Below are 27,374 nucleotides of genomic sequence, written 5' to 3'. Positions count from 1 at the left end.
AAAACTAAATAAATGACTAAATAAATCAAATTGTGGCTCAGATTGTGTGAAGTTTGCTATTATACAATGTATCCTTACAATACAGTCTGCAGTTCGCTGTCAAATATCTGGCAGTGAGGTGCGAGGTTTGTAAACACTGCACATCCTGGAATATACCAAGGCCCGGGGCAGTGATTTCAAAGTCCACGTCCCTAATTTAAAGTTGCACGAAGAGAAACCGGTTTATTGTGGCTCTGGGCGAGAATTTAGTGGAACCTTTGTGTGTATTTACTTTTTTACGACGGTTTAAAGACAAACATCTCATTTATTGTAAGTAAATACACCCACGCTCCACCCCTTTATTATCGGGAAGTGAACCTTCCGTCAGCTGAGTTTGAGGCTCTCGCCCCGTTGTGGCAGTCAACCCTGGTACTCTGTTCTAGGGATGGTTTGTGACACACTCATTCTCAATAAAAAAAATCAGGTTTACCACATCTTTACTGTGAGCTACGTTAGCGTGAAGGATGCACCATGAGGACCGGACTGTCGCTTCTTTGAGTCGGACTGCTTTGACGCGAGGTTGCTCCGGCGCATCTCGGGCTTGTTTCGCAATTGGTGAGTCATTGATGCACCTGATAGCTAGCTAATTTTGTTTACGGCGATGCTCTAACGCTATATGTTGTCTTGCTATAAACAGAATACCGTATTATTTCTTCTGACACTCTAAAATTGAAACCCGTACACTTAAATATTACGTTCAAGTTACGTTTTTTGAATAGCTAGCTAGCTATATCTATTTTAGTATTGACAAATGTACAAACGCTCGCTGTAGGCTACACAAACATATTTGACATACTGCACATATCTTATTGTTTCCTAGTCTTTGCAGCAGTGATAGTATCATCCAGTCTGAGGTATGAGGTCGTGCAGTTACATAACATACTCAGCTCTACTGATGCTACAGTATGTAAACAGGCCAAAATCTGCAGCAGACTACTGTCGTTTGTCCACAGTTTGTGTCGTCTTCTTATCTCATCTGTCGTCTTCTTATCTCTTATCTGCCATTTTACAGCGAGACTCCGTCACATCAAAGCCTGTTGTTGTTGTGGTGGTGTCAGTCAGGTGACCCAGTGTATAGTGGGGCTTGTTTTGTGCCATGTTGCGCGTGTCCACCCTCAAAGCACACACTCCTCTGCGTAACAGCAGCCTGTAGAAATGCATGGTTTTATCGCACTTGCTGTTTTGCTGATGCATACAATGAGGAAGTGAAAATGTCCTTTTATTTCTGCTTTGTCAACACAATTAGATTATCTAGCTTTTTTTTATTGATCCTCATCCACATTGTCTCTTTGCAGGAAGAGTTATGATCCATCTAAGGAGAAACTTCTGAACAGGGTCTGAGGGTAATTTGTTATGTAGGGTGACTTTGTTTGTACATATTCTGTATTTAACCACTGTCGGCAGGATTTTACTGCAGTCACGAGTACTGCATGTAGTTTATTGATCTCATTATTATGTTTTGGTCAGAGATGACAAACCACTTGGCATACCTATTTACTTATTGATCATTTCATGACATGTGTTTTATATCAAAAGTAATAAGTGCATGCATATGAAATTATATGAATTGTATACAAATAAGAACATGGTAAAAAATATACACTATTACCAAACCTGATTTTCACCTAAATGAAAAGCTGCACAAAGCAACAGTTTGCTATATCTGCCATATCACCTAAAAGCCCTCAATAAACTAGAGAGCCTGATTGATTTTATTAACCAGGCCAAGTTTAAAAATTGTACAACTATATGGTGTGTGTGTGTGTGTGTGTGTGTGTGTGTGTGTGTGTGTGTGTGTGTGTGTGTGTGTGTGTGTGTGTGTGTGTGTGTGTGTGTGTGTGTTGGACAATATGTAACAGAAAATTGTATAACAGAAATCCCAAACTATTACTATTAAATAAAGGATAACGTGATACTTATTGGTGACAGTCTATGTTAATGATACAAAATATATTTAATACAAGCTAGTCCACACCACACACTTTTCATGAATGTTTACTATTGTTCAATTAATATATTATGTATTATCGCTTTTGCAACGGTATTGTGGTTTGACTATTGGTGCTTTCACAAAATATTTACACAATGAGATTTAAAAAATATTAATTATCAATAATGTGGGTATAATGACTAAGTGAAGGTAAATAATAGAACAGCTAGAACAGTCTGGTAGAACAATGGTCAGAAAATGACATAACTTTATAGCATCGCTGTAATGCAGCCTTTAAAATCTAAAAAAGACAACACGTATGCCATATTAAGGTATCCAAAATGCTAAGACAATATCTGTCTCATATCACGGAATCAATATATACTACGGATATAATATAATATATCTATATATTCAGGTCTTCTATTTCTTAACTCAACTCTTTGTCGTATTTGTGTAGTTTGAAGTTGTTACTAAACTTCCAGTGAAGTGCATTGTATAAAATGTGTTATAATGTTATATTTGCTGTTAGTTCTATGCTTTTGACAAGTTAACCAACCAGCTGCAACATTTCCATTTCAGAATATGTAATTGTTTTGCTCGCTTGATCTTATATTCCTATTGGTATTGTCCTGGATAATTCTGTTTTGGTCGGGCTATAGTACGAGAGTGTAGTTAGTTCATGAAAGGATTTTGAGAATCACTGTCGATACCTGCTGACAGTGGCTGACTGGTGATGAGAACAGAGTCTCCTTCTGTGTCATGAGCTGGGTTAGCCCTCTTTCACTTTGTTCATTATACTTAACATAGTCATTGTTTTTACATGTCTGTAAGATGTCAAAAACAATCAAAATGCCCACCTCAAGTTAACAGAGACTAAAGTGACCGCTTCAAATTGCTTATTATATTGATTGAGCAACAAATAGCCCACAGTATTCACTTTTTGAGGAGCGGCATTTAAAGAAAACAACTTAAACCAACACATTTTGGGTATTTATATTCAATAAATAACTCGAAAGATAAATCGGTAATTCAACTTTCATTGATTGTTATTATCATTATTCGTTTTCTGTCAATAGGCTGATCGCTTCAGCACTAACACAGAGTCGCCCTGCACGTGTTTGTCCACGACGGCAAAGCTCCTCTCAGCTGAGGCACAGGGAGTCCAGATGTTTGTGCTCCTCTAATCCTGCCGTCTACTCCCCCCACCCATCTTTCTGTTTAGCTTTATTCAAATACATGGCATGCACACACCACCGTGTGACGAGAAATAAAACTAACTGTATCCCTCTATCTGTTTAGGCCAAGTCCATAACTTGTTTTATTCTCTGAAAATGAATGCATGGCCTCCCCGTTTGTGTTAGCAGGACTCCTCTATCCTCAGACTGTGAGACGGGTCAATCAGACAAACACTGAGCAGTCGTGAAGGAGGACATTGGTCTCCACAGCCTCAGGGCTTGTATATATTTGTGAACAGAGCTAATTGGCTAATTGGAACAAGCGTCAGAGGTCGAGGGATATCCAGGAGGTTGCAGACAGACACATAATCTCGCGGTACTGTTAGCTCTTGTGAGTTTGATAAACACACTGTCTTGTTTGTCTCGGCTATTTTCCAGGAATATTGTGCTGAACATGCTGGTATCAGACTGATGTATCATGGATCCTGAGGAGTTAGAACTGCAGAATGACTACCGTTACCGTAGCTATGGGACGGTCATTGAGAAGGCGCTGCGAAACTTTGAGTCCTCGAGTGAGTGGGCAGATCTTATCTCCTCCCTGGGAAAGCTCAACAAGGTACGTGATGATGTATAAATACTGTGACTGCTAATATCTTTATCTGAACATTTCAGTATGTGCTGCTAACAGTCATAGTACAAAACTACTAAGAACTTTGGTCTATTGTTTAATCTAAATTCACATTAGTATTTGCAATTGTTGGTTTTTTTGCTGTCGATATTTTCTGCGTTGTGTTTCAGTTCTCTGTTCTCATGAGGAAGTTCTTGTATTCATTTAGACTCCATCTCTCTCTCTCTCTCTCTCTCTGTTGTACATTCTTATTTCTTCTTCTGGCTATTTATTTTGGGAAATAAATGTGTGCTGAGCACTTGTTTACTTTGGCTTGTTTGTGTGTGTTAATGTGAAACAGTAGGCCTTAAAGTAGACAGAGAATATGCAGGAAAGACGACGACAATATGCAAAATCTCTTTCAATGTGCTCCTGTAGGTTTGTTCTGCCAAATTCTAACTTAATAAGTAAACTTTTTGTTTAGTGGCCTGGGGCTGTCACGATATCAGATTCTCATTACATGATTATAATGGCCAAAATTCAAATTCAGTCAAATTCATCTTTTTTTAATTTGCGCTTTGTCCCGAGAATACGAGAGTCTTTGAAGGAACGGAAAGAAAACAGAAAATATTTAAGAGGCGCTGGATTATTCACATGATATTATCATACGTGTATTATTAACATGACATCAATGTTTTTTAAATATTACGGTTATCATAAATACCAGTATATCGCGACACTCCTACGATCAACCCAGTTGTTTCTGTCTCTTTCTTTCAGGCCCTGCAGAGTAACCTTCGCTACTCCCTCCTGCCCAAGAGGCTGATCATTGGGAAGCGTCTCGCCCAGTGCCTGCACCCGGCTCTGCCGAGCGGAGTGCACCTCAAGGCTCTGGAGACCTACGAGGTCATTTTCAAAATCATCGGAACAAAATGGCTGGCCAAGGATCTGTTCATTTACAGGTGAGACTAGCATTAATATTTTACTGCTTCAAGGAGAGAGCTGGCCTGATAATGTGTGCAGCTTTTTATGATAGTGTGTGTGTGTGTGTGTGTGTGTGTGTGTGTGTGTGTGTGTGTGCGTGTGTGCGTGTGTGCGCGTGTGCGCGTGTGCGCGTGTGTGCGTGTGTGCGTGTGTGTGTGTGTGTGCGTGTGTGCGTGTGTGCGTGTGTGTGTGTGTGTGTTATGGTTTTCAGCTCAGGACTGTTCCCGCTGTTAGGCCATGCAGCCATGGCAGTGAAGCCTATTCTGCTGACACTGTACGAGCGTTACTATCTCCCGCTGCAGAGGGCTTTGCTGCCAAGTCTTCAGGCCTTCATAACAGGACTACTGCCGGGCCTGGAGGAGGGACTGGGAGTTTATGACAGGTACGTGACAATAATCTATATTTTTCTTATAGTCAACAAGTCCCATGAAAACACCAAAACCAACAATGAATTGATTCTGCTAACTGTGCCATACATCTCCATTTAAAAAGAAATTAATTAGCCACACTGTTGCACTGCGTGACATGTACCTTCATCATGATGAGGCACTGTAGTTTATTTTATGTCAATCACACATGCACCATCCTGCTGCCGTAAATACTTGATTATTGGATGTTTATTAATCTGCAGCTGAAAATAGTCCCCAAAGAGTGCACTATTTACTCTTTTAATGAAAATATACATTAGTGACAAATTAGAGAAGGAACAAACAGACAGGGTAAGTGGAAAGCATCAGGAGATGGACAGTTTTGGGTTTTCTTCATTATGTTTAATTGATATGTCAACTTCCACTGTTGATGTTACACTAATCTACACAGTAGTACATGTACACAGGAGGCCTTCAGAGTATTTCACAAAGTATTTCAGTGTGATCTCATGCTTTCAAAATATGTCTCTGACAGTTTAAAACATTTACAAGAATGGTGTGATGAATGTGATTTCTCGGCAGTAGGGTCGTTAAGTACGGCACAGATAGGGAAACTAGGCACAATACTCCAATGTTATTTTATACTATTTTACTTCTGCTATTTTATACTATTTTAATTCTGCTATTTCTATAATGGTACTTCAGACTCTTTTACATCAACACTGTGATCATTGTACTGTAAATGCTCTTATTCTGTCCCTGTACTAATTGTTATGTTTCTGCTGTGAAGCACTTAAGGCTGCAATTCTTGTATGAAAGGTGCTATACAAATAAAGCTTATTATTATTATTATTATTATTATTATTATTATTATTATTATTATTATTATTATTATTATTATTATTATTATCTAAACTGAGGAAGACACAGCCTTTTTACAGCATGACTTGCTCGAGGTGCTTTTTAGGATCATTTTGTGTGGGTCAGTTGAGCCCTTTTGATTGACTGCTTCAGCGGTGCATCTATACGGAAACAACAGAGGATTTTGATCCAAATTGATTGGTATGACATCACTAACCCCAAGGTCAGCCTGCCAAGTATTGATTCCTTAGTTGATGTATTGTTGAACACATGACAATGTGTTCTCTCCATTTTGTCCTCTCTCTCTGTCCAGGACTGATGCCTTGCTGCTCAAGTTGTCACTGCTGGTGGGTCAGCAGGTGTTCTATGGCGCGCTGTGGGGCACTATGCTGGTCACCCCCATGGTGCGACAGCCTGCCTCGGTCTTTATAGTCACACATTTTGACACCAAGGCGTCCCTGCGTCAGCAAACTTACATGCTAGGCTACGACCACCGACTGGTGGTGAGTGTCTGTGTTTGTCTTGCTGCACACATGTGGTATATAAGCACATTTAATAATTTAGGGGTTTTGTTTTTTGTTTGTTTTGTTTTACCGTCTGCTTCATCAGCATCTTTTGTCATCCGTCTGAACTTATGAGCTTCTCGTCTTCTATCTGTCTTCAGATAAAGTCGGTGTGTCTTTCTCTGCAAGATTCAAACGTCCTGGTGCAAAGGAACATGCTGGAAATCCTGCTCTACTTTTTCCCCTTTGCTACATGCCTGGTAGGGACACACAAACACACAATTGTTTTTCCATTTCTTAAACCACTTGTCATGAGTTTCAGGTTAGTTGGGGGGGGGGGGGGGGTGTTGGAATTACCCTGCAAATTACAATATGTATGAGCAGCTGTTGCTGTTGCTTGAACCTACCTCTGTGTATGAAATGTGCTTTATAAATACAACTGCCTTACCTTGCCTTGTTGGTTTAGGACCCAGTGGAGGCCGGTATTTCCATGAGTGGGGAAGACATGATAACAGTGGTGTCTGCAGCCTCCCTTACTCTACTCCGCAGAGACATGTCCCTCAACAGACGCCTCTACGCCTGGTTCCTAGGTGCTGATTATTGAAATTCACTTCAGCAATGAATGACGCACTCAGTCTCCCAGTTAACTCAGTATTGTTGCCTCTGTGGATGTGTTTTCAGGGACCGACAAAAAAGGAGGAATGGTTGCACCGCACCCCACCCTCTCCGCTACCACAGAGGAGCATACATCCTTCTACTTCAACATCTATTCTAGAGATTTCCTTGTGCAGGTAACTTACTTATGTGTTAGCACCTAAACTAACAGCAAAACCAAAAATATACATAAATTCATGTTTATTTTATGTATAACTTGATTTGTCAATTTTGTTACAGAAAAGGTTTTGGGAAATACACTTATTCACTTTCTTGCTGAGAGATACGTATATGAGAAGATCGATACCACTCTCATGTTTGTACGGTAATGATGGAGCTACATCCAGTAGCCGGTTCGCTTAACTTTGCATAATGACTAGAAAAAGGGGAAACGGCTTGCTTGGTTCCTTAACAATGAAACAAAATCTGTCTATGAGTACATCTAAAGCTCACTGATTGAGAAGTTTGAATATTGTTTTTTGAATCCGTAGAAAAGTCACAATGAGATTCCAGGCAACCGGTGGAAGTGACTGCGCCCGAACCAAGAACTCATAACTTTTATCTAATTCTCTGCAAGAAACAGAAAAATAAACTTAAATTACATTTTTAATGCAAAAATGGCAAACAAGGCTATTTTCAGCCTCTCAAATATGGAGATTTTCTCCGTTTTATATCATATTAAATTGAATATCTTTTGGTTTTGGATTGACAAAACAAGACATCACCTTGACGTTTGAGAAACTGGGATGGACATGTTTCACTATTGTCTGATATTTTATAGACCAAACAATTAATTGGTTCATCCAGAAAATAAAGTACAAGCGGCCGAAATGGGTTTTCTCAGACGGGTGGCTGGCGTCTCCCTTAGAGATAGGGTGAGAAGCTCAGCCATCCGTGAGAGACTCGGAGTAGAGCCGCTGCTCCTTTACGTTGAAAGGAGCCAGTTGAGGTGGTTCGGGCATCTAGTAAGGATGCCACCTGGGCGCCTCCCTAGGGAGGTGTTCCAGGCACATCCAGCTGGGAGGAGACCCCAGGGGGAGACCCAGGACTCGGTGGAGAGATTATATCTCCTCACTGGCCTGGGAACGCCTCAGGATCCCCCAGTCGGAGCTGGAGGATGTGGCCCGGAGAAGGGAAGATTGAGGTTCCTTACTGGAGCTGCTGCCCCCGCGACCCGATCCCGGATAAGCGGTAGACGATGGATGGATGGATGGATCCAGAAAATAATGTAGAAATAATTGTTAGTTGCAGCCCTAGCGAAAAGCAAATAAGCATATTTCCCAAAATCTCTTACTAAACTAAACTAACAGAAATGTGTGATTCAAAGATTTCAAATTTTGGAAAAATTACATTTCAGTTTGTACAGTAATTCCCTCGTCACATGTTTGGTCAGGTGAGTCAGTTTGAACAGTGTACCGATCACCTGTAACTCTCCTCTGTTTGTTTCTGTGACTGCAGGCTCTGATTAACATCCTCAAACAGAAGGATGTGGAGAGCGACCCGGAGAATGTGATTGGGCACCTCAAGCCTTTTCGCATCATCATCAGTCTGCTGGATAAACCGGAGATAGGTAGGCGGCACTTAGCAGTACAGTACACAAACAAAATGCTGAATTTCTTGTCTCAGCTCTACTCCAAGCATGTTTCACAGTGATAATGACAATGGGCCTCATTCACCAATATCTTCCTACGTTTTTTTCTCACATTTGTTCTTGAGAAGGGTCCTAATAAAAGTCTACGTCAAAGTTTTTACACCACTGAATTGTAATGACTTGTGTGTGTTCTTATAATGATGAATCCCACTTGTCTTCGTGAATGGAAAGTGCATGCGAGTTAGCAATACACATAAAAAGGGCATGAGACTTAAGTGCCGTGTGCACACACAGAAATTGACAAGAGAAGTTCAGAGAATAAAGTCATAAATGCTCAAATGAAAGTCTAAAGAGGGTGGAGCACCAAACTCCAAAACATAAAAACAAACTTCAATAGTTCTGAAGCGGCGGAATCGTTCTGAAAACTGCGTAAGTGGGTTTTAAGAAGGATTTCTTCTTGAGAATTGTTGGTGAATCAGACCCAATGTTTCTGCACAGGTCCAGTGGTCTTGAGCAGTGTGTTGTTGGAGGTGGTCCGAGCTTTCTACCGCTACTGTCGAGAGATGCTGGGGGAGGAAACCATCGCCAGATCAGGGCTGTCAGGCAACCAGCTGGCCAGGTGAGAGCGATGGATGATGGGACAGATGCAATGTGGTTCTCTGTTAAATACATATTTAACTGAACATCTGACAAATGGTAGAAAAAAATGCTTTCCTTATGTTTTCTTCAACAGTAAGATAAAAGAGAATAAGAACGCATCGGAGATCATAAAGACGGTGAATATGCTCGTGAGCTCCATGAACAGTGAATACCTGTGGGAGTACATGACCCGACGCTTCTGCACTTCTCTCGGGTATGACAGGAAGTCCTTATTTATAAAGGGGAATTGTGCTAACTATGTAAAAAACAAAAAACAAAACTATCAGGTGGTGTCTCAAAGACATGTAAGATTATACAGCATTAACACAGTATACGTAGTATGTGTAAAGCTTCATTACAACAGTGTCAGCCAGTGTCTGAATTCAATCATTTGTTTCTGTGCAACATAAACCTTGACAAGAACATGTGCAAAATGTGTGTGAACATAACTTGTTCACCTTCAAATTTCAACAGACAAATATCACTGTTTTTATTTTTCCGGTTTCACTTAATAGGGACAAAGATGACCCACCAACGCCTCCTCAGCAGGAGCGCAATCAGCCTGCTCCGTCTGTCACAGAGATGTCCAATCTCATCATTTTCCTGCTTGACATTCTCCCTCTGGTAAACTTACACACCATCGCACACCATTAGTTCTCTCCCCTGTGAAACAAATATTATAAATGTAGAAAAATTGAAAAGCAAAATGCTTAAATAGAGAGAAATTGTACGTTTTTATTGGCCTTAGCTTTTTTTTTCGGTCCCTCTGGTACCTTAGTTAGTTCTAAACAAATATTGACCATTACTCAGTGCTACTTTACCCAAGTCTGACTCATACAAACAGTTAAAGAAATGTGTATACACAAACAGTATGTTTATCATGATTTGTTATTGTCCCACAGGAGCTCCATGCTGACATCCAGTTCCAGTTCCTCCCTGAGATGCTGGGCACCATACTGCGGACCCTGCACAGCCACATGGACTCTGTTAGCCTGGAAGATGTCACACAGGGTCTACGCGCCTGCTTCAAGGTCCTGAGTAAGATCCAGATGCCTGTGGCTTATATGGACAATGAAGCCGGGGCACAGACAGAAGAGATGGAGTTTCAGTCAACGGACGAGGAAAGCAAAAAGAATCAGGTTAGGCATTTTACAGTCTGCGCCAAAGTAGTAACCTTTTTCATGTTGACTGTGCCTCATCATATTAATTATACTCTATCTAGGATATAGAGGAGGAGGGAGAGAAAGATGGCAGTGTTGGTCAGGAGGTTAATGGTCACCAGGGAGATGAAGAGCTGAACCGAGATGGAGGAGTTGAGGCAGAGCCGGCAGACGGTATTTACCCAACACTCAGGTCTGAAGACAGCGGATTGGGCATCAGCGCCTCACCGTCAGAGCAGCATCTCCCAAGAGGGATGGGGATGGGGGACGAGGGAAATGGAGTTTGCCGAGAAGGCGAGGGAGTGTGGAGGAGGGGAGGCAGCATAGACACCATGACCCGATGTCTGCAGGACATCCTGGCCTTCATAACCACAAGGTAAACTACTGAGGCATTATCAAATTAGTAGCTGTAACTTACATGGACCTCTTTTATTAAGTGTGATTTCTAAATAGTTTCACTCCTACGTTTCAGGTACCTGCTGGTGCAGGTGGAGGATGTCAGGGCATCAGAGGAAGAAGCCCAGCCTGAGCTAACCGCTCCTTCTGTGGATCAGAAGACGTTGTCTGGCATAGGGGGACGTGAAATTAAAGACAAACTGACGAAACTCTTCATTCCACACAAGCTTAAACCACGCCCTACATCTGACGGCCAAGTCCCAGCAGCCTCCACAGAGAAGAAAAAGGAGCGTGGGCATTTAGGGCATCTGGACTGGGCAGCCGGCTACATGCCACGAAGCAGGGCGGAGATCTCTGAGGCCTGTCGTCAGGCCTTCACCGCCACCTGCCACCTGCTGCTGGAGTGCACCACCTTCCCTGTCTACCTAAGTGAAGAGGAGACTCTAGTTCTCAACACAGACATGTTTGGCCACACAGGTCAGTACATAGATCTTATTTATCCAGCTGAGTTAATACTGCTGTCGGCTACATACTTTATCAGAATCAGAAATCTTTTATCAGTCCCACAACGGGGAAACTTACCAAGGAGGAGTCTGCAGTTCTAGAGAAATATTGTTGATATTTTTACTCCGCACCAAAACAAATACAAATGAATCCCATCAGTGCTCCTTCAGAATGTTAGCATGTGCCAGATTTAACTCTCACTGCCACTGTTAGTAACATATCCACGGCCTATCCCCTGCTGCAATAGGGCTGTACCAAATAGTTTCAAAGCTTCATTCATAAGGTTGACATTTAAATTATAATTGTTGTTGTTATTATTAATACCTTACAGTCACAGTTCATGCAATATTCCACCTTCTCTTCCCCTCTCTCCCTAAACACATAGAGACAGCGTGCGCTGCGGTCCTCAACATTTATTGAACAATGATAGATGTAATCATTTCTGAAATTCACAACATATTTTTATCTAAGAAAATATTTTTGCTTCAATCCATATTTGTTTGGTTACATTCGAAGCTTCTCCTCAATAGAAGTTGTTTCTCTGTGCACACACAGAAGGAGCAGTTATTTGCTGAATTTGACAAAGTGTATCGTATTAGAATCACAGACTCCATCTTTTAACCCACAGAAGTGATTGAAAGCGTTTTTGTTTTCCATAGGTGGCGACGTCGACAGCCTGCCAGTGTGGTTGAGGTCCTTGATGACACTGTGCTGCCTGTCCAGGGACTACAACATCCAGCACACTGCAGTGTCCTCCCTGTTGGAGCTCATAAACCAATCCCAGTCCTTAGCGCTGGTCATCCAGGACAAGCACAGACGCTACCAAAGATCTGACTCCAACCCTCTGAGTGGTCAGCTGCAGATGGTCACTGTGCCACTCATCTACCCTGCTCTGCTTCGTGCTGTAGAGGAAGGCACAGATTTCTATCAGGTTAGGTTAGAAAGGGGAAACTTTGTGTAACTCAAAGCTGTGAATGCAGTATTCAAGATGCTTTTTCTTTTCTTTCTTTTTTGCTGTGACTCAGAGGGTGTCCCAGGTACTGTGGAACCAGCTAGACACAGAGCGGAGAGAGCAGCACATATCTTGTGTGGAACTCTTTTACAGGCTTCACTGTTTGGCTCCAACAGCGTCCATCTGTGAAGACATCATCTGCCAGGCGCTATTGCACAAAGACAAGGTGTGTATGCCTGCACGCATACTGAAACACATTTTAATGTATACCCAGCATCTTGTAAATGTATCAGTTACACTGGGAAACTTGAACAGAGTTACTAGGAAATATGACAAGTTGAGCAAAAGTTTTCCCTGTGATTGTCGGCCTCAGGCCGTTAGGCTGGAAGCACTACACCGCTTCACAGTTCTGTGGCACCTGACCCGGGAGATCCAGACCAACAGGATCACGTCTGTCAGTCGCTCCTTTGACAGGTTAGTACATAGTTGAGAAGTGGTCGAGGGTAGTGTCTTTATTAAAGTGGCAATAGACAATATTCCAGCCCCCCTACCCAGACTTTAAGAACTTGTGCTAGCTACTTTCATTGGAAAAGAGTTGGCAACACTGCACAGGACACACTGCATTTTCTTTTACACGGCTTTGTGCCATAAATCAAACATTCATTTATTTTACGGGAGACGTTGTGCAATCAACATTTACTTCATAATGATAAGTTAAACCAACTTTAACGCATATCCCTGTGTCTCTGTAGTTCTTAAATACTGTATATTCTGTCTCAGTACTCATATTATAAAGCTTACAACATCAACATGTGTCAGTGCTCCCCTAATAGTGGATTCACCTGCTACCCAAGGACACATTAGTGTCAGAGGTGCAAAGATTTAAAGTAGGAGCACAACAGAGTTGAGAAAAGTTCAACTTTATGCAAATGTCCTACAGTGTGTGGAGTGAAAGCTACATGGAACAGTAGCACTTATACACAGCAGTTAGAAACTATCTAAATGCCCATTCTGAATATGCAAAATAAATCTGAATGACCTGATGAATAACAAACTGCAGATTGAGTAAGAACTCAACAGTCTGAAAGTATTATGTTAAAGCAGGGGTCGGGAACCTTTTTGGCTGGGAGAGCCATAAAAGCCAAATATTTGTTTATGTATTTCCTTGAGAGCCATATATTTAATCAATTTGAACGCAACTTTATGCGTGCATTTTTTTAAGAATACCATGTCTCCGAGTACTAATAGCGGTATCAGTGTTGCATTGAACACGTGCTCTTTTATTAAATAAACTAAACGCTTATGTTATTTATCTCATATTTCAGTGTTTACTGCACGGGTGTCAAACTCAAGGCAATTATGACCTATTTAACCTCTTATGTCTGTTGTTGTTTTTGTTGTTGTCCTGCATTTTAGCGCCTTGAGATTGCTTTTAGCTTTGAAAGGCGCTTTACAAATACAATTTATTATTATTATTATATCCGGCCCGCGAGAAAATATCATATGTCTGTCATAACTGGCCCGCCGGTTTTGGTAATTGCATCAATGCATGACACAACCACGGGAAAAGACATTTGAGGAAGTATCTAAATGTGTGAATGAAATGAAAGTTTTTGGAAAGCAAAGGGAAACACACCACAGATTTCTGGGACAATGTGAGCTGGACTGTTTGTGCGACATAATGAAGCATCTCACTGTTAAACCTGCAGCTTCAGGGCCGTGTGATCACGGACATGTATCATGACGAGCTGCCTGTGAGAGACTCTGATGCAGAAGGAAACTTTGGTCACTACGTGTTTCCAAACACTGACAAACCATCTCCACCGCTGTGTTCCCGACAGCATTATGCTGATGCACTGAGAGCATTTGCCGACTTTGCTGCTCAGATATTTTAATTGAACTGCTCAGCAACCCGTCTGCAGTTGACTTAAATATGTTCCATATCTTTTTGCACTTTATCCAATATGTGTATCCTGTTCAATAAATGTGGACCGTGTTTGGCCCTCGACGTAGTCCCAGTTTTTAATGTTGGCCCTCTCTGTGAATGAGTTTGACCCCCCAGGTCTACTGCTTGCTTTGCGCAGTTTCTCCTCAGCTGTTTCGCGAAGGGCAGGGCTCCGCCCAATACACACACACACACACACACACACACACACGTGTGTAAGTCTGTGCGCTGTGCAGTCAGAGACAGAGCAGAGGAAAGGAGAGGGGAGAACTAAAAACAAATCCGCTGCTAAATGTTTTACTTTAAAATGACACCGTATAATTGTTTATTACTTGTTAATCATGTTAAAAAATTGTCTGCGAGCCATATCGCGTCATCCAAAGAGCCATATATGGCTCGCGAGCCATAGGTTCCCGACCCCTGTGTTAAAGGAATGATTTTCTTTTTGGGCTGGGATCCTTTCATTTACTGAATCTGACTGTTGAAACGTGTCTCTCTCAGGTGTCTGTGTGTGGTGGTGGACAGTTTGAGCTGTACAGATGGCTCAATAAGTGCAGCAGCTCAGTGCTGGCTGGTCAGGGCTCTGTCCCTCAATGACGTAATTCGGATCCTGGAGCCTATTCTGCTGTTGCTGCTTCACCCCTCCACTCAGCGCTGCTCCATTCACAACATCAAACAGAATCTCACTGCTGGTAAGTGCATTTCTCAGCATGTCTTGCAAATGCTGTGTAAGTGAATACAGTTTTGAGATGCACCCATTCCAATTTTCTTTCTTTCTAAGATCTATATTTATAATATAATTGATTTGCTTTCATGGAAATTGAAATTCAATTGTATGTTCATAATAAAACCTTGACTATTAAATAACTTACATTTTCACCTTCTCTTACTCTCGCTCTAACAAATCTGAAAGTTTATCCAAATGAGTTTAAGGTTGTTCCTTCATGGCTTATTTTGGACGTGCATGTGTTACAAGTTGCCAGCATTATGTCTTCTTCACTCGCGCTGAAGAACTTCCACATCGACAACTTGTTGTGTGAGTGTGGCTGTTCTGTGTGCGCGACATAAAAACACATAATGCGTGTAATGTGTGTAAATGTATAAAGAAATTGGATACGTGTGACTGATCAGCTGTTGTTTGCTCATGGCTGACCGCCCGGGGGCCGATTGATCGGTACATCTATGATAACATTTCAACCGAATGAATGTCTTCGGTTTGGCTCTATGTATGTTTTATTTTGTTTCTTAAAGGTAATCTGAAAGTTATGAGCAACAAAAGTCGAAGCTCCACCAAAACTTCTGGGACATCTGCAGATTCCATGGCAACAGAAGTCACCACCTTAAATCTCATGAACATTGTGGACCGGGAAAACCTGTGGGCAGAGTTGGACAGTGGCCCCGAGTTGGCCAAAGAACCGGACACTTTAGTTGTATCTAGGAGTGAGAGTGAAGAGACAGACAAGGAGGAGTTTAGAGAGCAAGAGGAGGAGGAAGAGGAGGAGGAAGCGGAGAGCGAACACACTGAGTCAGCTGACACTAGTGGTGCCCAGTTATCCACTGAGAACTCCAGCTCAGGCTCTGTCCCCTACCCCAGTATTGAGGAAGGAGGTGCGGTAAACGGCCTGCGGAGGGTAGAGTCCGAGCACACACAGGCATCTGATTCACTTTCTAGTGAGGATGAGGAGGATTTAGAGCTGGAGGCCATGGCCAGGTCTCGCCTGTTGAAACAGGAGCGTGAGAAGAGAGAGGCCATCGACTCTCTGTTCCGCCATGTGCTCCTGTATCCTGTGGCGGGCGGCTGGCGCCATCTGCTCCAAGGCTTGGCACTGCTAGACAGCCTGCTGAAGAGCAGTGCTGAGTGCCCTCTGGTGGATGCTCTCTCATACACTTCTCTCGACACAAGCTCTGCTGCACATTTAAACCTGGTCTCCAACCTCCTGCAGCGGCACCAACAGGCTCAAGATGGTCAGGGCTTCTACGGCGGCCTGCTGTCCCCTTCCTCCTCCCCCTCTGTGCCCCCATCCCAGCTCATTGAACTGCTGGTGTCCTTGTGCCTGCGATTCCTGCGCTCTCAATACCCTTCCTATCTAAACCTGGGTCCTCTTGACCTGCAGGGGAACAGGGAGGTTCAGGTGAAGAGTGTGGAGGTCCTGACCCGGATGGTGAACCAGCTTGGCTGCATGGCACAGGGACAAGAGGACAATGGGGCCAGTATGGAGCCCACCCGCAGACTCCTCTTAACATGTAAAGTGCAGCAATATGCCCTGCTTACACTTTCTGCATCCATGTACATCAGCCAGAGGGGAACGGACAAGGGACCACCAAAGGAGCTGCTGGATGAGCATGGAGGCCTGTCAGAGGAGAGTCTGGTGAATCTTGGAGGTGGACAGGAACAGTACCCCTTACAAATGGAATTACTGAAACTCCTCCAGGCTCTCATAGTCTTGGAGTACCATGTGTGGCCGGGCGGGGCTGCCTCCGCAGCGGGGTCAGGTGGAGCATCTGGCCAGCCCGTGGAGCCTCGTGAATCCCCAACTGCCACCACCCCGCTTGCTCGTGAATGGCAAACTGCAGTTCTTTTTCAACAGTCCATCAAGGCAGCCCAGTACGTCCAAAGCCACCCCATCACAGCCCAAGGGATGTTCGTTTCTGCCGCAGCCAGGGCTCTGCAGCCACAGTACGGCTATTCCATGCACCCCCACTGGGTGTCACTGCTGTGCTCCTCGCTGCCTTACTTGGGTCGCTCATTAGGCATCATTGTGGCTCCACTCATCAGTCAGATCTGCAGGAACTTGGACGAGATGGTGAAGCTGTACGAGCATGATGGAGGAAAGACAAATCAGAGGTAGACTGAGCACCACTGAAAACACAGACTCTCGCTAACATTTATACACTGTAACAATTTGACAGCTTTAAATGTGTCCTTTTGAATGTTTAGGGGTGCCAGTCAGGTCTCTCTGCTGACATGTACAATTATATCGGTCTCAAAACCAAGAGAACCCATGACTAAAACCCTTAGGAAAAAGTAAATAAAGTCACAGAAGAATATTTTCCACTTCACAAGCTGAATGTAAAACAGTACAAAGACACACTACACACTACTGCCAGAGTGTTGTATCATGGTAATTATACAAGCAGCAGACATCAATTTATTAATCACCAAAATCTGCAAGTTCTAGCCACTCATAAATGTTATCTTTACGGCTGGAAACTAATTTGATATTTAATAAAAAGCGAGGGCAATATTGTGCTTTCAATTATTTCTTTGTATCTTTATTTTATGCATGTTTCTTTCTTCTGATCAGCCTGAGTGGTAGGAGGGAAAACATTGCTCCTGACTACCCTCTCACTCTGCTAGAAGGCCTGACCACCATTACACACTATTGTTTACTGGACAACAAGAGGGTGAGGAAGGAAACACACACTCACACTCACACTCACACTCACACTCACACTCACACTCACACTCACACACACACACACAGATATGCACCTCTTTATATGAATGAGAATGTAAATACCTATTTTCCTCTCTCTTTCTCTCCGTCAGTCCTTGGTTGCCAGCGATCCTGTGGATGTCCGTAATGCACGCAACGCTGTGATTGAGGCACTACCACACATGCTCAGTAGCATGGCATTGTTATGGGGGGTGGTCATGAGGGAAGAGCTTCAGAGGCGAGCATCGGACACTACTCAGAGCAGCAGACACACTTCTACCTCTGTGTACTTCAAAAGCACCAAGGTGTGTACTAACAGATCTGTGTCATTTAAGCTGTATGTGTTTGTTGATCCTGCACTTACACATGTTCTCATTTTAAGCCATGTGCATGTTTTGTTATGGGAAATGCATTCAATTCACAATGTGTGCGTGTTTAGATCTTACGTCAGCGGATACTGGAGTTCCTGGTCCCTCTAACTGGGCAGTATGGGATTCAACTCATGGCTTCACTGGGAGCAGTGTGGAGTAGCAGGAAGAGTAAAAGGAGAAATAAAAACAAAGTAAGCACTGCAGTGTTTCCACAAACCTAGAATCCATCTCACTGAAAGGCTTTAATGCACTTGTCGACATCACTACACTCCTGTCTTCTTTAGGTTTTACCCGTGGCCAGTGAGTCTCGTCTAGCCATTGTGGCTCTGGTGAAATCACTGCACACTTTGCACACAGATACCATCCTACAGTTGGTCAAGGAGGTGGTGAAAAAACCACATCAGATCAAAGGAGAACAGGTACACAATCATACATACAAGCACTTGACTTGACTTGACTTCTGGAAGTTTCTGAAGTCAATTGTCCCTGTTTGTTGTAACATGTTCTACTTTTTCTCTCCATCAGAAGTCAACACTGGTAGATATCCCAATGTTACAGTTCAGCTACACGTATATCCAGAGGTAAGTTGGACATACAATGCAAGTCCCCACCTCAGGTTTAATTACAATTTACAAATGCTCAATATTATCTTCACTATTACTATTGTTGACCATTACACAATCTTGGCGGGAACGTTTTTAGAGACGGGGTCTTCTCAGTAGTTGCACAAAGACCAAAATATAAGCCACCAAATATGAGAACAGCAGAGTCTATTAAATCATTTAAAATGTGTCTTAAGATCCACTTTTACTCTCATGCCTAACATTGCAATTATTCTTGACATGATTTGCATTCTACATTGATATACTCCTGTGTATGTGTGCACTGTGTATTTGTGCATTATATTTAAGTGCTTTTGTCTTGTGCTAATCCTTTGTGCTTAATTGTGTTTATTTTATAGCACTTTGGTACAAATGTTGTGTTTGTGTTTAAGCACTCTATAAATACATTTGACCTTGACCTATCATAACCACTTCTGTTTCTTTTTGTAGTGTTTCAGCTCAGACTCTGCAGGAAAACGTGGCTCCTCTCCTCAGTTTGTTACGGGAGTCAGTTCAGCTCAACCTGGCCCCTCCTGGGCACTTCTTGCTGCTGGGGTCAGTTTTGAACATATTAAGTACTTATTCAAGGTTCAAGGTTCATTCATTGTGCCTGTACAACACAGGGTTGCACAACAAAATGCAGGTGTAGTCCCTTTGTGCTACACAGGACACATCGTTCTTTTAAATTTGCATCAGGAGGAATGTAAACGGAGGCAACAGCATTACTCTGATTAGTAGTAGTAATACTTCTGTACATCTTACACAGACCGTATCAAGGCAAACACACCAAACGCAATACAGTCCATGACATTGACAATAATTGGCTTGCTGATTGTTTTTGCTCAAACACATTTCCTTTTTAATATTTCTTTTTGTAAAAATATGGTACTCAGTAACAGATTCTGTCTTGCAGAATACTCAATGACTTTGTCAATCGGCTCCCCAACCTGGACAATAAGAAGGACACTAAAGACCTGCAGGTATGATGCGTGTTCTACGATTTAGATAGCGAGTGAGTGAGTGCATGTGAGAGACTTTGGTGATATTGACGGTGACATTATTGTGCAGGAGGTGACTCAGCGGATCCTCGAGGCAGTGGGTGGGATCGCTGGGTCATCGCTGGAGCAGACCAGTTGGCTCAGCCGCAGCCTTGAGGTCAAAGTTCAGCCACAGGTGTGCCCTGAAGCGGACGAACCTGATGATGCAGACGTGGATGGGGACCATAATGGTAACTTTGCATACCTCTGACAAATACATGCAGCCATGAACTCATCTGCAATGATTGAGAAAAATTAATCCAGGGGATCAATTTAAATATATAGATAGTTCCGGTCCTTGATTATGATGATGGCTGAGCCGCGTTCAAAGCCGGTGTTAAATTACGTCAGAATTACAGAGCCAAACAAATTGATTCAAAATGTACTTTTCCTGACATAGTTTGGCGTTACCTGTCGAAGAATTGTCACCTGCTTGTAGAGACCGTTGCAACGGAATTGCATTGCTAAGCAACAGCTTGGGTCCATGGCTACTTCCTGTCAGCTGATGTCATTCACATACACTGCAACAGGGGACACATTTAGGATGTTTATGTTTACTGTGAAAGGGTCTATATGTTGCTCCCTCCCAGAATTATTATAAGCTTGTTAACGGTCACAAGTGAACTACTGTTCTTTCTCTTCTTACCTCCTTGTCAGAGTCGATGGCTCAAGCGAGCACCATGGTTTCCTCTTCGGCTCCCTCGGTCTACAGCGTGCAAGCTCTGGTACTCCTGGCTGAGGTAGGGTTTTGCTTATGGTGAGAGGATGAATGGGTGAATCTTTTTGTGTTTTGTAATGTTTAACACGTACTCTTGCTGTATAGGTCTTGGCACCACTTCTGGACATGATATACCGCAGTGATGAGAAGGAGAAAGCTGTTCCTCTCATTACTCGTCTCATGTACTATGTTTTCCCCTACCTGAAGAACCACAGGTAACTAATGTTCAGGGCTATCTTAATGCTTACAGCTTTGGTCTCTTTAGCCTCAGTAGACTTCCTCTAACTTGGGCTTTCTCTCCTCTAGTGCCTACAACATGCCCAGCTTTGAAGCGGGTGCTCAGCTGCTTAGCAATCTTAGCGGGTATGCCTATACCAAAAGGGCCTGGAGAAAAGAGGTCTTTGAGCTCTTCATGGACCCCCTCTTCTTCACCATGGATGCCTCCTGTGCTCCCAGGTTTGTTTGTTTGATTAGACGCTGCCCTCTTTCAGTAGTTATTGTTTTATGCTTTTTTTTATGGGGAATTACATATTTCCAAGACACTTAAACTGGTGCTTTTACATGGTTCTTTGGGGAGATACTCTAAGCCTTACATATCTGTCATTATCCATTAGCATAATGCAATGGATAGATGTTATTTATGGCAGTGAACATGAAGGATGACATCATCTAAAGTCCATACATTCAGGACTTGGGGCTTACTACTTGGACAGTAGAGTAGTCAGTCTGCTGCAGCAGAAAGTCTGGTGGTGACCATTTTTATTTGTCATTTAGGAGACGCTCTTATCCAGAACGAATTACAGTGAACTAACTACAGGGACAGTTCCCCTTGAGCAACTCAGGGTTAAGTTTCTTGCTCAGGGTCATAATGACCAAGCGACTTCATTTGCTGGACAAATCCAGGAGTTGAAACAGCTCAAGATTCAGAGCGGTTGAAAAAGGTTCATGCTATTCTTCCGCCTCTTTTCATGGCAGTAACCATGTGACTCTTGAACAACAGGATGTTCCAACCAGTGTTCAATGTGTGCTTGAAGGAGAGCAGGTGACACTTATTTATAAATACAGTACATATCTATTTTTTCATTTTATTTATTCAACCTTTACTTAACCAGATAATAAACAATTGAACACAAAACAAACAATAAATGTATATCTGATCATTGAGGATTTTATGAGTAGTTTCTCCAGAAGATATAATATAATATCAAATATGCCACAGTATGTCTTGGCCAGGACCGTTCTACTAGTCATAACTTCTGTAATAAATATATCATTAGAGTTTACAGCAGAAGAAGGAAGCGCTGCAAGGCTCTGATGGCTGATCCGACAGGTGCTCTTTAGTAAGGTAGTAAGATCCAGGAAGTCTTGCTTAATATTAAGTGGTGCAGAAAAAAACCATGGCACTCCTTCAGGTGAAATTATATCATAAATGTTTTCTTTGAGCATACAGGCAATCTTAGTCTAGATATATCATAGTATTTTAAATAATGCAGCACTTTAATACATATAATTACTCCGTTATATAATGTTACAAACATGTTTTTAAAAAGATGTTTGTGTGTGTGTGTGTGTGTGTGTGTGTGTGTGTGTGTGTGAGGTTTTATGACCAGAGCTTACAGAGGGATGAGTAAATAAATGCGTTAAAAGCATTCTGGTTAATACTGCACATCAAGGTTTTTGTACTTAAATTAAATTTTCTTGCTGCTTTCAAAAAAAGTATTTTGTCTGTAAGGTGTATTTAGTTTTATTACACTAATGAATTGGAGTTGACCGATGTCTAATGTCCTATTCTTGACTGCCCTGTGTTCTCTATAGTTGGAAATCCATTATTGACCACCTGCTGACTCACGAGAAGACCATGTTTAAAGACCTCATGAGTGAGTACAGCCTCTAGGGAATGTTTGTGGTGCTGTAAAGATGCAATTGTAATCTAAAGGTGAGGGTTTATCTGTGACACAGAAGGCCGCCAGTTGCCCACCCTTGGTCTAGATCAATAAAATGGAGATAATGGAGAAGCATTGCTGCAGAGATGTTAAGGGAACAGATGTATAGTGATGGAGAGAGCTTATGGAGATTGTTAAAATTATCCATTCATAAAAATAGAGAAGAGGGTTTAACCTCCACGTTTTCAAAGATGGACAGGTCAAGAATTGTTTTCAAACCAGTGCAGTAAGAAAGTCATTTCTGCTAGTGGTGTTTAATTCAAGTTACAGAGACACTTTTTGATGATTTTCTAACCTGTATTTCTCTGTGCTGCAGGCATGCAGAGTGGTTCCCTGAAACTGTTCACTAATGTAGACCAGAAGCCCATGCTGCTGAAGCGCCAGGCATTTGCCATGTGTAGTGGAGAACTCGACCAGTATCATATGTATCTGCCGCTCATTCAAGGTGTGGTGCTGTTACTGAATATTCATGTAGATTTGTATTTAAATATGTTTAACCTAGTGGTACAAATAGACATTCTAGTTGACCGTGTTTTTTGTTTTTAACAATTATTAAACTTCACTCCCTCTCCTGTCAGAGCGTCTCTCTGAAGCCTTGCGTATGAACCCTAGCCCTGGTGTTATAGGCCAGATGTTCCTGATGTTTCGTGTTCTCATGTTGCGGATTTCGTCCCAGCACCTCACATCTCTTTGGCCAATCATGGTCACAGAACTGGTACGATCCCATCTTCTAAGAGCCTGGCTTTATACACACAGGACCAATACTGTACAACTGTTTATTTTAATTAACGTCAATTGAATCCAATCCTTGTTTTACTTTGTTTTTAGATTCGCATATTTGCACGTCTAGAGAAAGCTCTGCAGTTAGATAAAGACGTCTCAAAGTGAGTTGATTATTTTATTCACATTTTATTGACGTTCTGTTGACACTTTCACTCAAATAACTTTTCTTGGGTACCATCTAGGATGGCTAAAGTGGTGCGGGGAGCCGTTGACAGAAATGGACCAGTAAATTTCTCTCAGGCAGAGTTGGATATGTACTTGTCAGCCTGCAAGTTTCTGGACACCTCCCTGGCTTTTCCTCCAGAGAGGATGCCTCTTTTTCAGATGTAAGAGCCCATTTCAGGACAAAAGGACTTTGAAAAAATGTATTTATATATGTTGTGGTGATGCTTTAGTTATTGTGTCTGTGTATTATTTACTGTCCTACCTTCACTGTGTAACCACTTGTTTTCTATGTACAGGTATCGTTGGGCATTTGTCCCTGAAGTGGATGTGAGCCGCTACTGTGGCCCAGAGACTGCGCTGATAGAAGGCGAGCAGGAATGCACACCTCATGTTGTCAGAGTACTGGAAGCGATAGAGCAGCGATATGGGGTAAGATCATATGTGGGTTTAAACAGCCAACATAAAACTTCTAGTCATTCTCATTCAAAACAAAAGTCTATACTCTTGAATGGTCATTTTGATGAGATGCTTTCAATTACTGTCGATCCCGAAATAATGGTGTCAAAGGATCGTCAATGACATCAGCAGGCAGGAATGTAGGAGGAGGTTCAGACACATTAATATCTACAAAAAAACACCATAAATTAAGATTCAAGGAGGGATCAAAGAAATGAAGATACGAATAAACTCCACATTAGGAAGAGTTGAAGTGGGTAAATAAGCAAGCACTTTTGAAATGTTAGGCAGTGTGCTATTGCGTTTTATGCTCAGTAAACTTATAATTTCATTAAACTCTACCAGACTCAGTGTGTTATTTGAATTGTTGAAAATATCTGTGGAGAACCTAAAGACTCTGTGCACAGCTGTAGGATCTCTCTCTTATACTTGTAGGGATAGCGGTCCATTGTTTTGTTGCTGTAATTGAAAAAAGCGGTTTGAGAAAATCTTGTTGAGCAATGTTTAATATTTCATGAACTGAACTGTTAGAATAAATTGATACAATACAGACTGTTGAAACTGAACATACAAAGTCCAAACGTCCCATTCATTCGGGTTGTGTTTTGTGAAATGACCACATCTCACTCTTGTTATTCCAGACACTGAATGGGCTGAGTGAGGAATCTTCCACAGAGCATTTGGAGTTCCCGCTGCTCACCCAACGCTCACTGTCCTCCATCACCCAGCTGTTGCCTTTCCTTCGCACCCTTTGCTGTTCATTCCAGGGCCCGTCCCCCCACAGCCACTCTAAGCCACACTTCCCAGTAGCTGACTACCCAGCAGCCAGTGCACAAGCAGTCCTGAAGAAGCTGGAGTACATCACTGAAGAAGAGTTCCTGGACTCCATGGAGAGTTAGAACTCAAGCATGAAGCTTTCTCCAACTAAGACCTCTTCTCAAGCTCTTTGACCTTGCAGCCATACTAGTGGAATAACTAAAATAGGTACATCCGGTGATAATGTTGTAGTGTGAATTAGACAAAGGGAAATGTTTTGCGATTATGTTTTTTAATGTTTTATCTTGTCTGATCTCCAAATAAATAGGTGTACCTCTGAGGTGCTCTCACACTGAATCTGTATTGGAAAAGCCAAGGGACTTTGTCGTAGTTATTTCAGCGGGCTTTTGGTTATCTGAAAAAACGTGGCATAAGTAATCTTCACAGATGACCGGAATGCTTCTGTCTCTCTCAAGGACGAGTATCATCTTAATTGCAAAATATGCACACATTGAGATTGTGTCAGTGTCGTCTCACTATGATAACCTATTGTTATTATTTGGCGTGCACCTTATAATAACTGTAGTTCCAGTAAATTGTTTTTAGTTTGACACCAAATAGCAGATTCACTGTGAAGAACCTCATTAAGTATTGTTAATGTGTTCTGTTGACTTTTTCATAACCTCTGGTTAACCACACTTTCTGGTGCGTGCATACTTAATGTCTGTCTGACTCGGCGAATGTAAAGACTACAGTATATTGCTGCTGTTGTAAAGGTACTTTCTCGCTTTTATTGTAAGGGATTTATGTTAAGAGTTATGAGTTAGTTACTCAATGTGATTTGTGTACACCATGAAAGCTCTTTGAAATATGATTCAGTGTACCCCGCTAAAATACATGCTTGCCATTTTTGGTGTTCAAGGGAAATCAACGTTTCTTTGTAGTTCATGGATAGTTTTTACAACTGCCTGTTGTCTTTTTTTCCCCACAATGCTGAATGCTTAAGTAATTTATTTTGGATGTTTTAAAGGACCATGTCATCTTTTTGAATTAACAGAAATAAGACTTATTGAATTAAATATTAAACTCAAAGACTGTGTTTTCACTTTACAGCTTAAGTTGCTTGTTTCTCTGCATTTGCGTTGGAAATATATTGCTGAGGGACTCAACTGTGACAAAAGTTGAATCAAGTTGACTTTTCAGTCCCTGAAGTCCTCCTGCCTACATGTCGAAGTATTCGTTGGTAAGACACTGAACACTGAACCCTCCCACCTTAAATGTAGTTTGCATATTTCCATTTACCAACAGGCAAAGCATTGTGTTTCATGCAAATCATCCACACAATATTCAATGTCACATCACTGCACACAGTCATCAGCACATCTTTCGGGCCATGTCTCCATGAAGACGGGCATAAACAACATCCATAGAAAGTTGTTCTCTTTTTCAGCTGACCAAATGAGAAAACGTTATCATATAAGGATTTTTTTGGTGATGTCACATATTCAACAAGACTTATTTACAATCTGTGACCACACTGCGAGAGTGCAATTGTAATATTGTATTTAGTGTCATCATCGGGGGAACTTTTGTATTTTTGACAAAGTGCAGACAATTGTATGATAATATGCATGTGTCTGCATCAACAAATGAGCTGAACATTTGATCTTTTATAAAACCTGATGGAGATAGTCCCTCCAGTGTTTGTCTAGTCCAGATTTAAAAGCGTCAGGGGACGGTGCTGTCACAATGTGGTTTGGTAGAGAGTTCCAGTCGTTTATGATTCGGTTACTAAAGAACTGTTGTCTTATCTGTCTGTTCGCTCTGGGTTTGATCAACTTCAGAGAGTGTCCTCGAGTCCTGTCACTGCTGTGTCTGGGGAGTAACGTATCCGTGTCCACCTTGTATTCGTTGTTCAGGAGTTGATACGTGACAATCATGTCTCCTCTGCGGCGTCTGTATTTTAGTGATGGCAAGCCTAGCAACTTCAATCGAAACGAGTAGTCCTTGTCTGCGAGGTCAGGTATCAGTCGTGTGGCTCTACGTTGGACCTGTTCCAAGGCGTTTATCTGGTACTTGCTTGCCTGGATTCCAAACTGGTTCCGCATACTCCAAAATTGGTCGGACAGGGCTCTTGTATAGCAATACGAGGGTTTTTCTTTCCAGATGCGTAAAAGATCGTCTAATTATCCCAAGGACATTGTTAGCCTTCTGTGCAATATTGTCGACGTGTGCCTTGAAGTTGAGGTTTTTGTCGATGATGACACCTGAGGACTCGTTCTTCGTCCTTTTCGAGTAGGTTGACTATACTGCCAGTGTCGTACATTTCTTTCTAATATTTTTATGTATTTTTTGTATTTTTTTCTGTACAATAAATAATAAATATTTTGGAAATACATTTTATTTTGAAAAAACAAACCACGGGAAGAGGCGCTCATTTTCTATACAATGCGCACGCCACCAGGACGCTGAGCTTTGTCTGTAACAAAAGAAGAGGGTGGGCACTTTCTTATCAAGTTGACACTCATTGGCTCATGAAGGTTGTAAAAAACCCATTGAAGCTCCGATTGGCTCAAATTAAGTGTCAATCTAATGCTAAGAGCCCGTGCTAAAACCAGGACGTGTCTGAACCGTGATGAGCGTACAAGATATTCGTTATGACTGTTTATGATCACACAATGTAAAAATCGATCAGCTGATTTCACAGCTTGCAACAGCTGTTTCATGGACTTTTATCGATGTGACGATGTTCACAGTGGATATCTTTTTACCTCGTAAGAGGTTTTAAACCTCCC

General features: G+C 42.0%; 1 protein-coding gene across 1 annotated transcript; it reads left to right on the top strand.

The window, feature by feature from the left end:
- Window positions 1-357: 357 nt before the first annotated feature.
- Window positions 358-25,671, top strand: dop1b (DOP1 leucine zipper like protein B). Its single transcript, XM_029458693.1, has 38 exons — window positions 358-594; window positions 3,586-3,763; window positions 4,535-4,716; window positions 4,950-5,120; window positions 6,281-6,470; window positions 6,632-6,730; window positions 6,937-7,060; window positions 7,152-7,261; window positions 8,583-8,694; window positions 9,214-9,334; window positions 9,449-9,568; window positions 9,870-9,978; window positions 10,257-10,493; window positions 10,577-10,890; window positions 10,987-11,387; window positions 12,074-12,345; window positions 12,440-12,592; window positions 12,740-12,840; window positions 14,813-15,003; window positions 15,563-17,156; window positions 17,617-17,716; window positions 17,862-18,053; window positions 18,188-18,310; window positions 18,404-18,538; window positions 18,645-18,700; window positions 19,172-19,276; window positions 19,635-19,701; window positions 19,790-19,949; window positions 20,416-20,498; window positions 20,582-20,691; window positions 20,783-20,932; window positions 22,292-22,353; window positions 22,736-22,864; window positions 22,998-23,134; window positions 23,248-23,303; window positions 23,385-23,528; window positions 23,664-23,796; window positions 24,465-25,671. Exons 2-38 carry the CDS (start codon window positions 3,626-3,628, stop codon window positions 24,720-24,722), a joined length of 6,939 nt encoding a protein of 2,312 aa, XP_029314553.1. The 5' UTR covers window positions 358-594; window positions 3,586-3,625; the 3' UTR covers window positions 24,723-25,671.
- Window positions 25,672-27,374: the final 1,703 nt, after the last annotated feature.

This window comes from Cottoperca gobio, chromosome 21 (assembly GCF_900634415.1).
Source record: "Cottoperca gobio chromosome 21, fCotGob3.1, whole genome shotgun sequence".
NCBI lineage: Eukaryota > Metazoa > Chordata > Actinopteri > Perciformes > Bovichtidae > Cottoperca > Cottoperca gobio.
This window is presented reverse-complemented; position numbering and strand designations above follow the sequence as displayed.

Bases quoted from the DNA above. Each gene is read 5' to 3' on its own strand.
- dop1b (XM_029458693.1), top strand. From the start codon at position 3,626: ATGGATCCTGAGGAGTTAGAACTGCAGAATGACTACCGTTACCGTAGC. The intron at 18,539-18,644 runs GTACACAATCAT...TCTCTCCATCAG, and splicing joins ATCAGATCAAAGGAGAACAG to AAGTCAACACTGGTAGATAT. The intron at 19,950-20,415 runs GTAACTTTGCAT...CCTCCTTGTCAG, and splicing joins CGTGGATGGGGACCATAATG to AGTCGATGGCTCAAGCGAGC.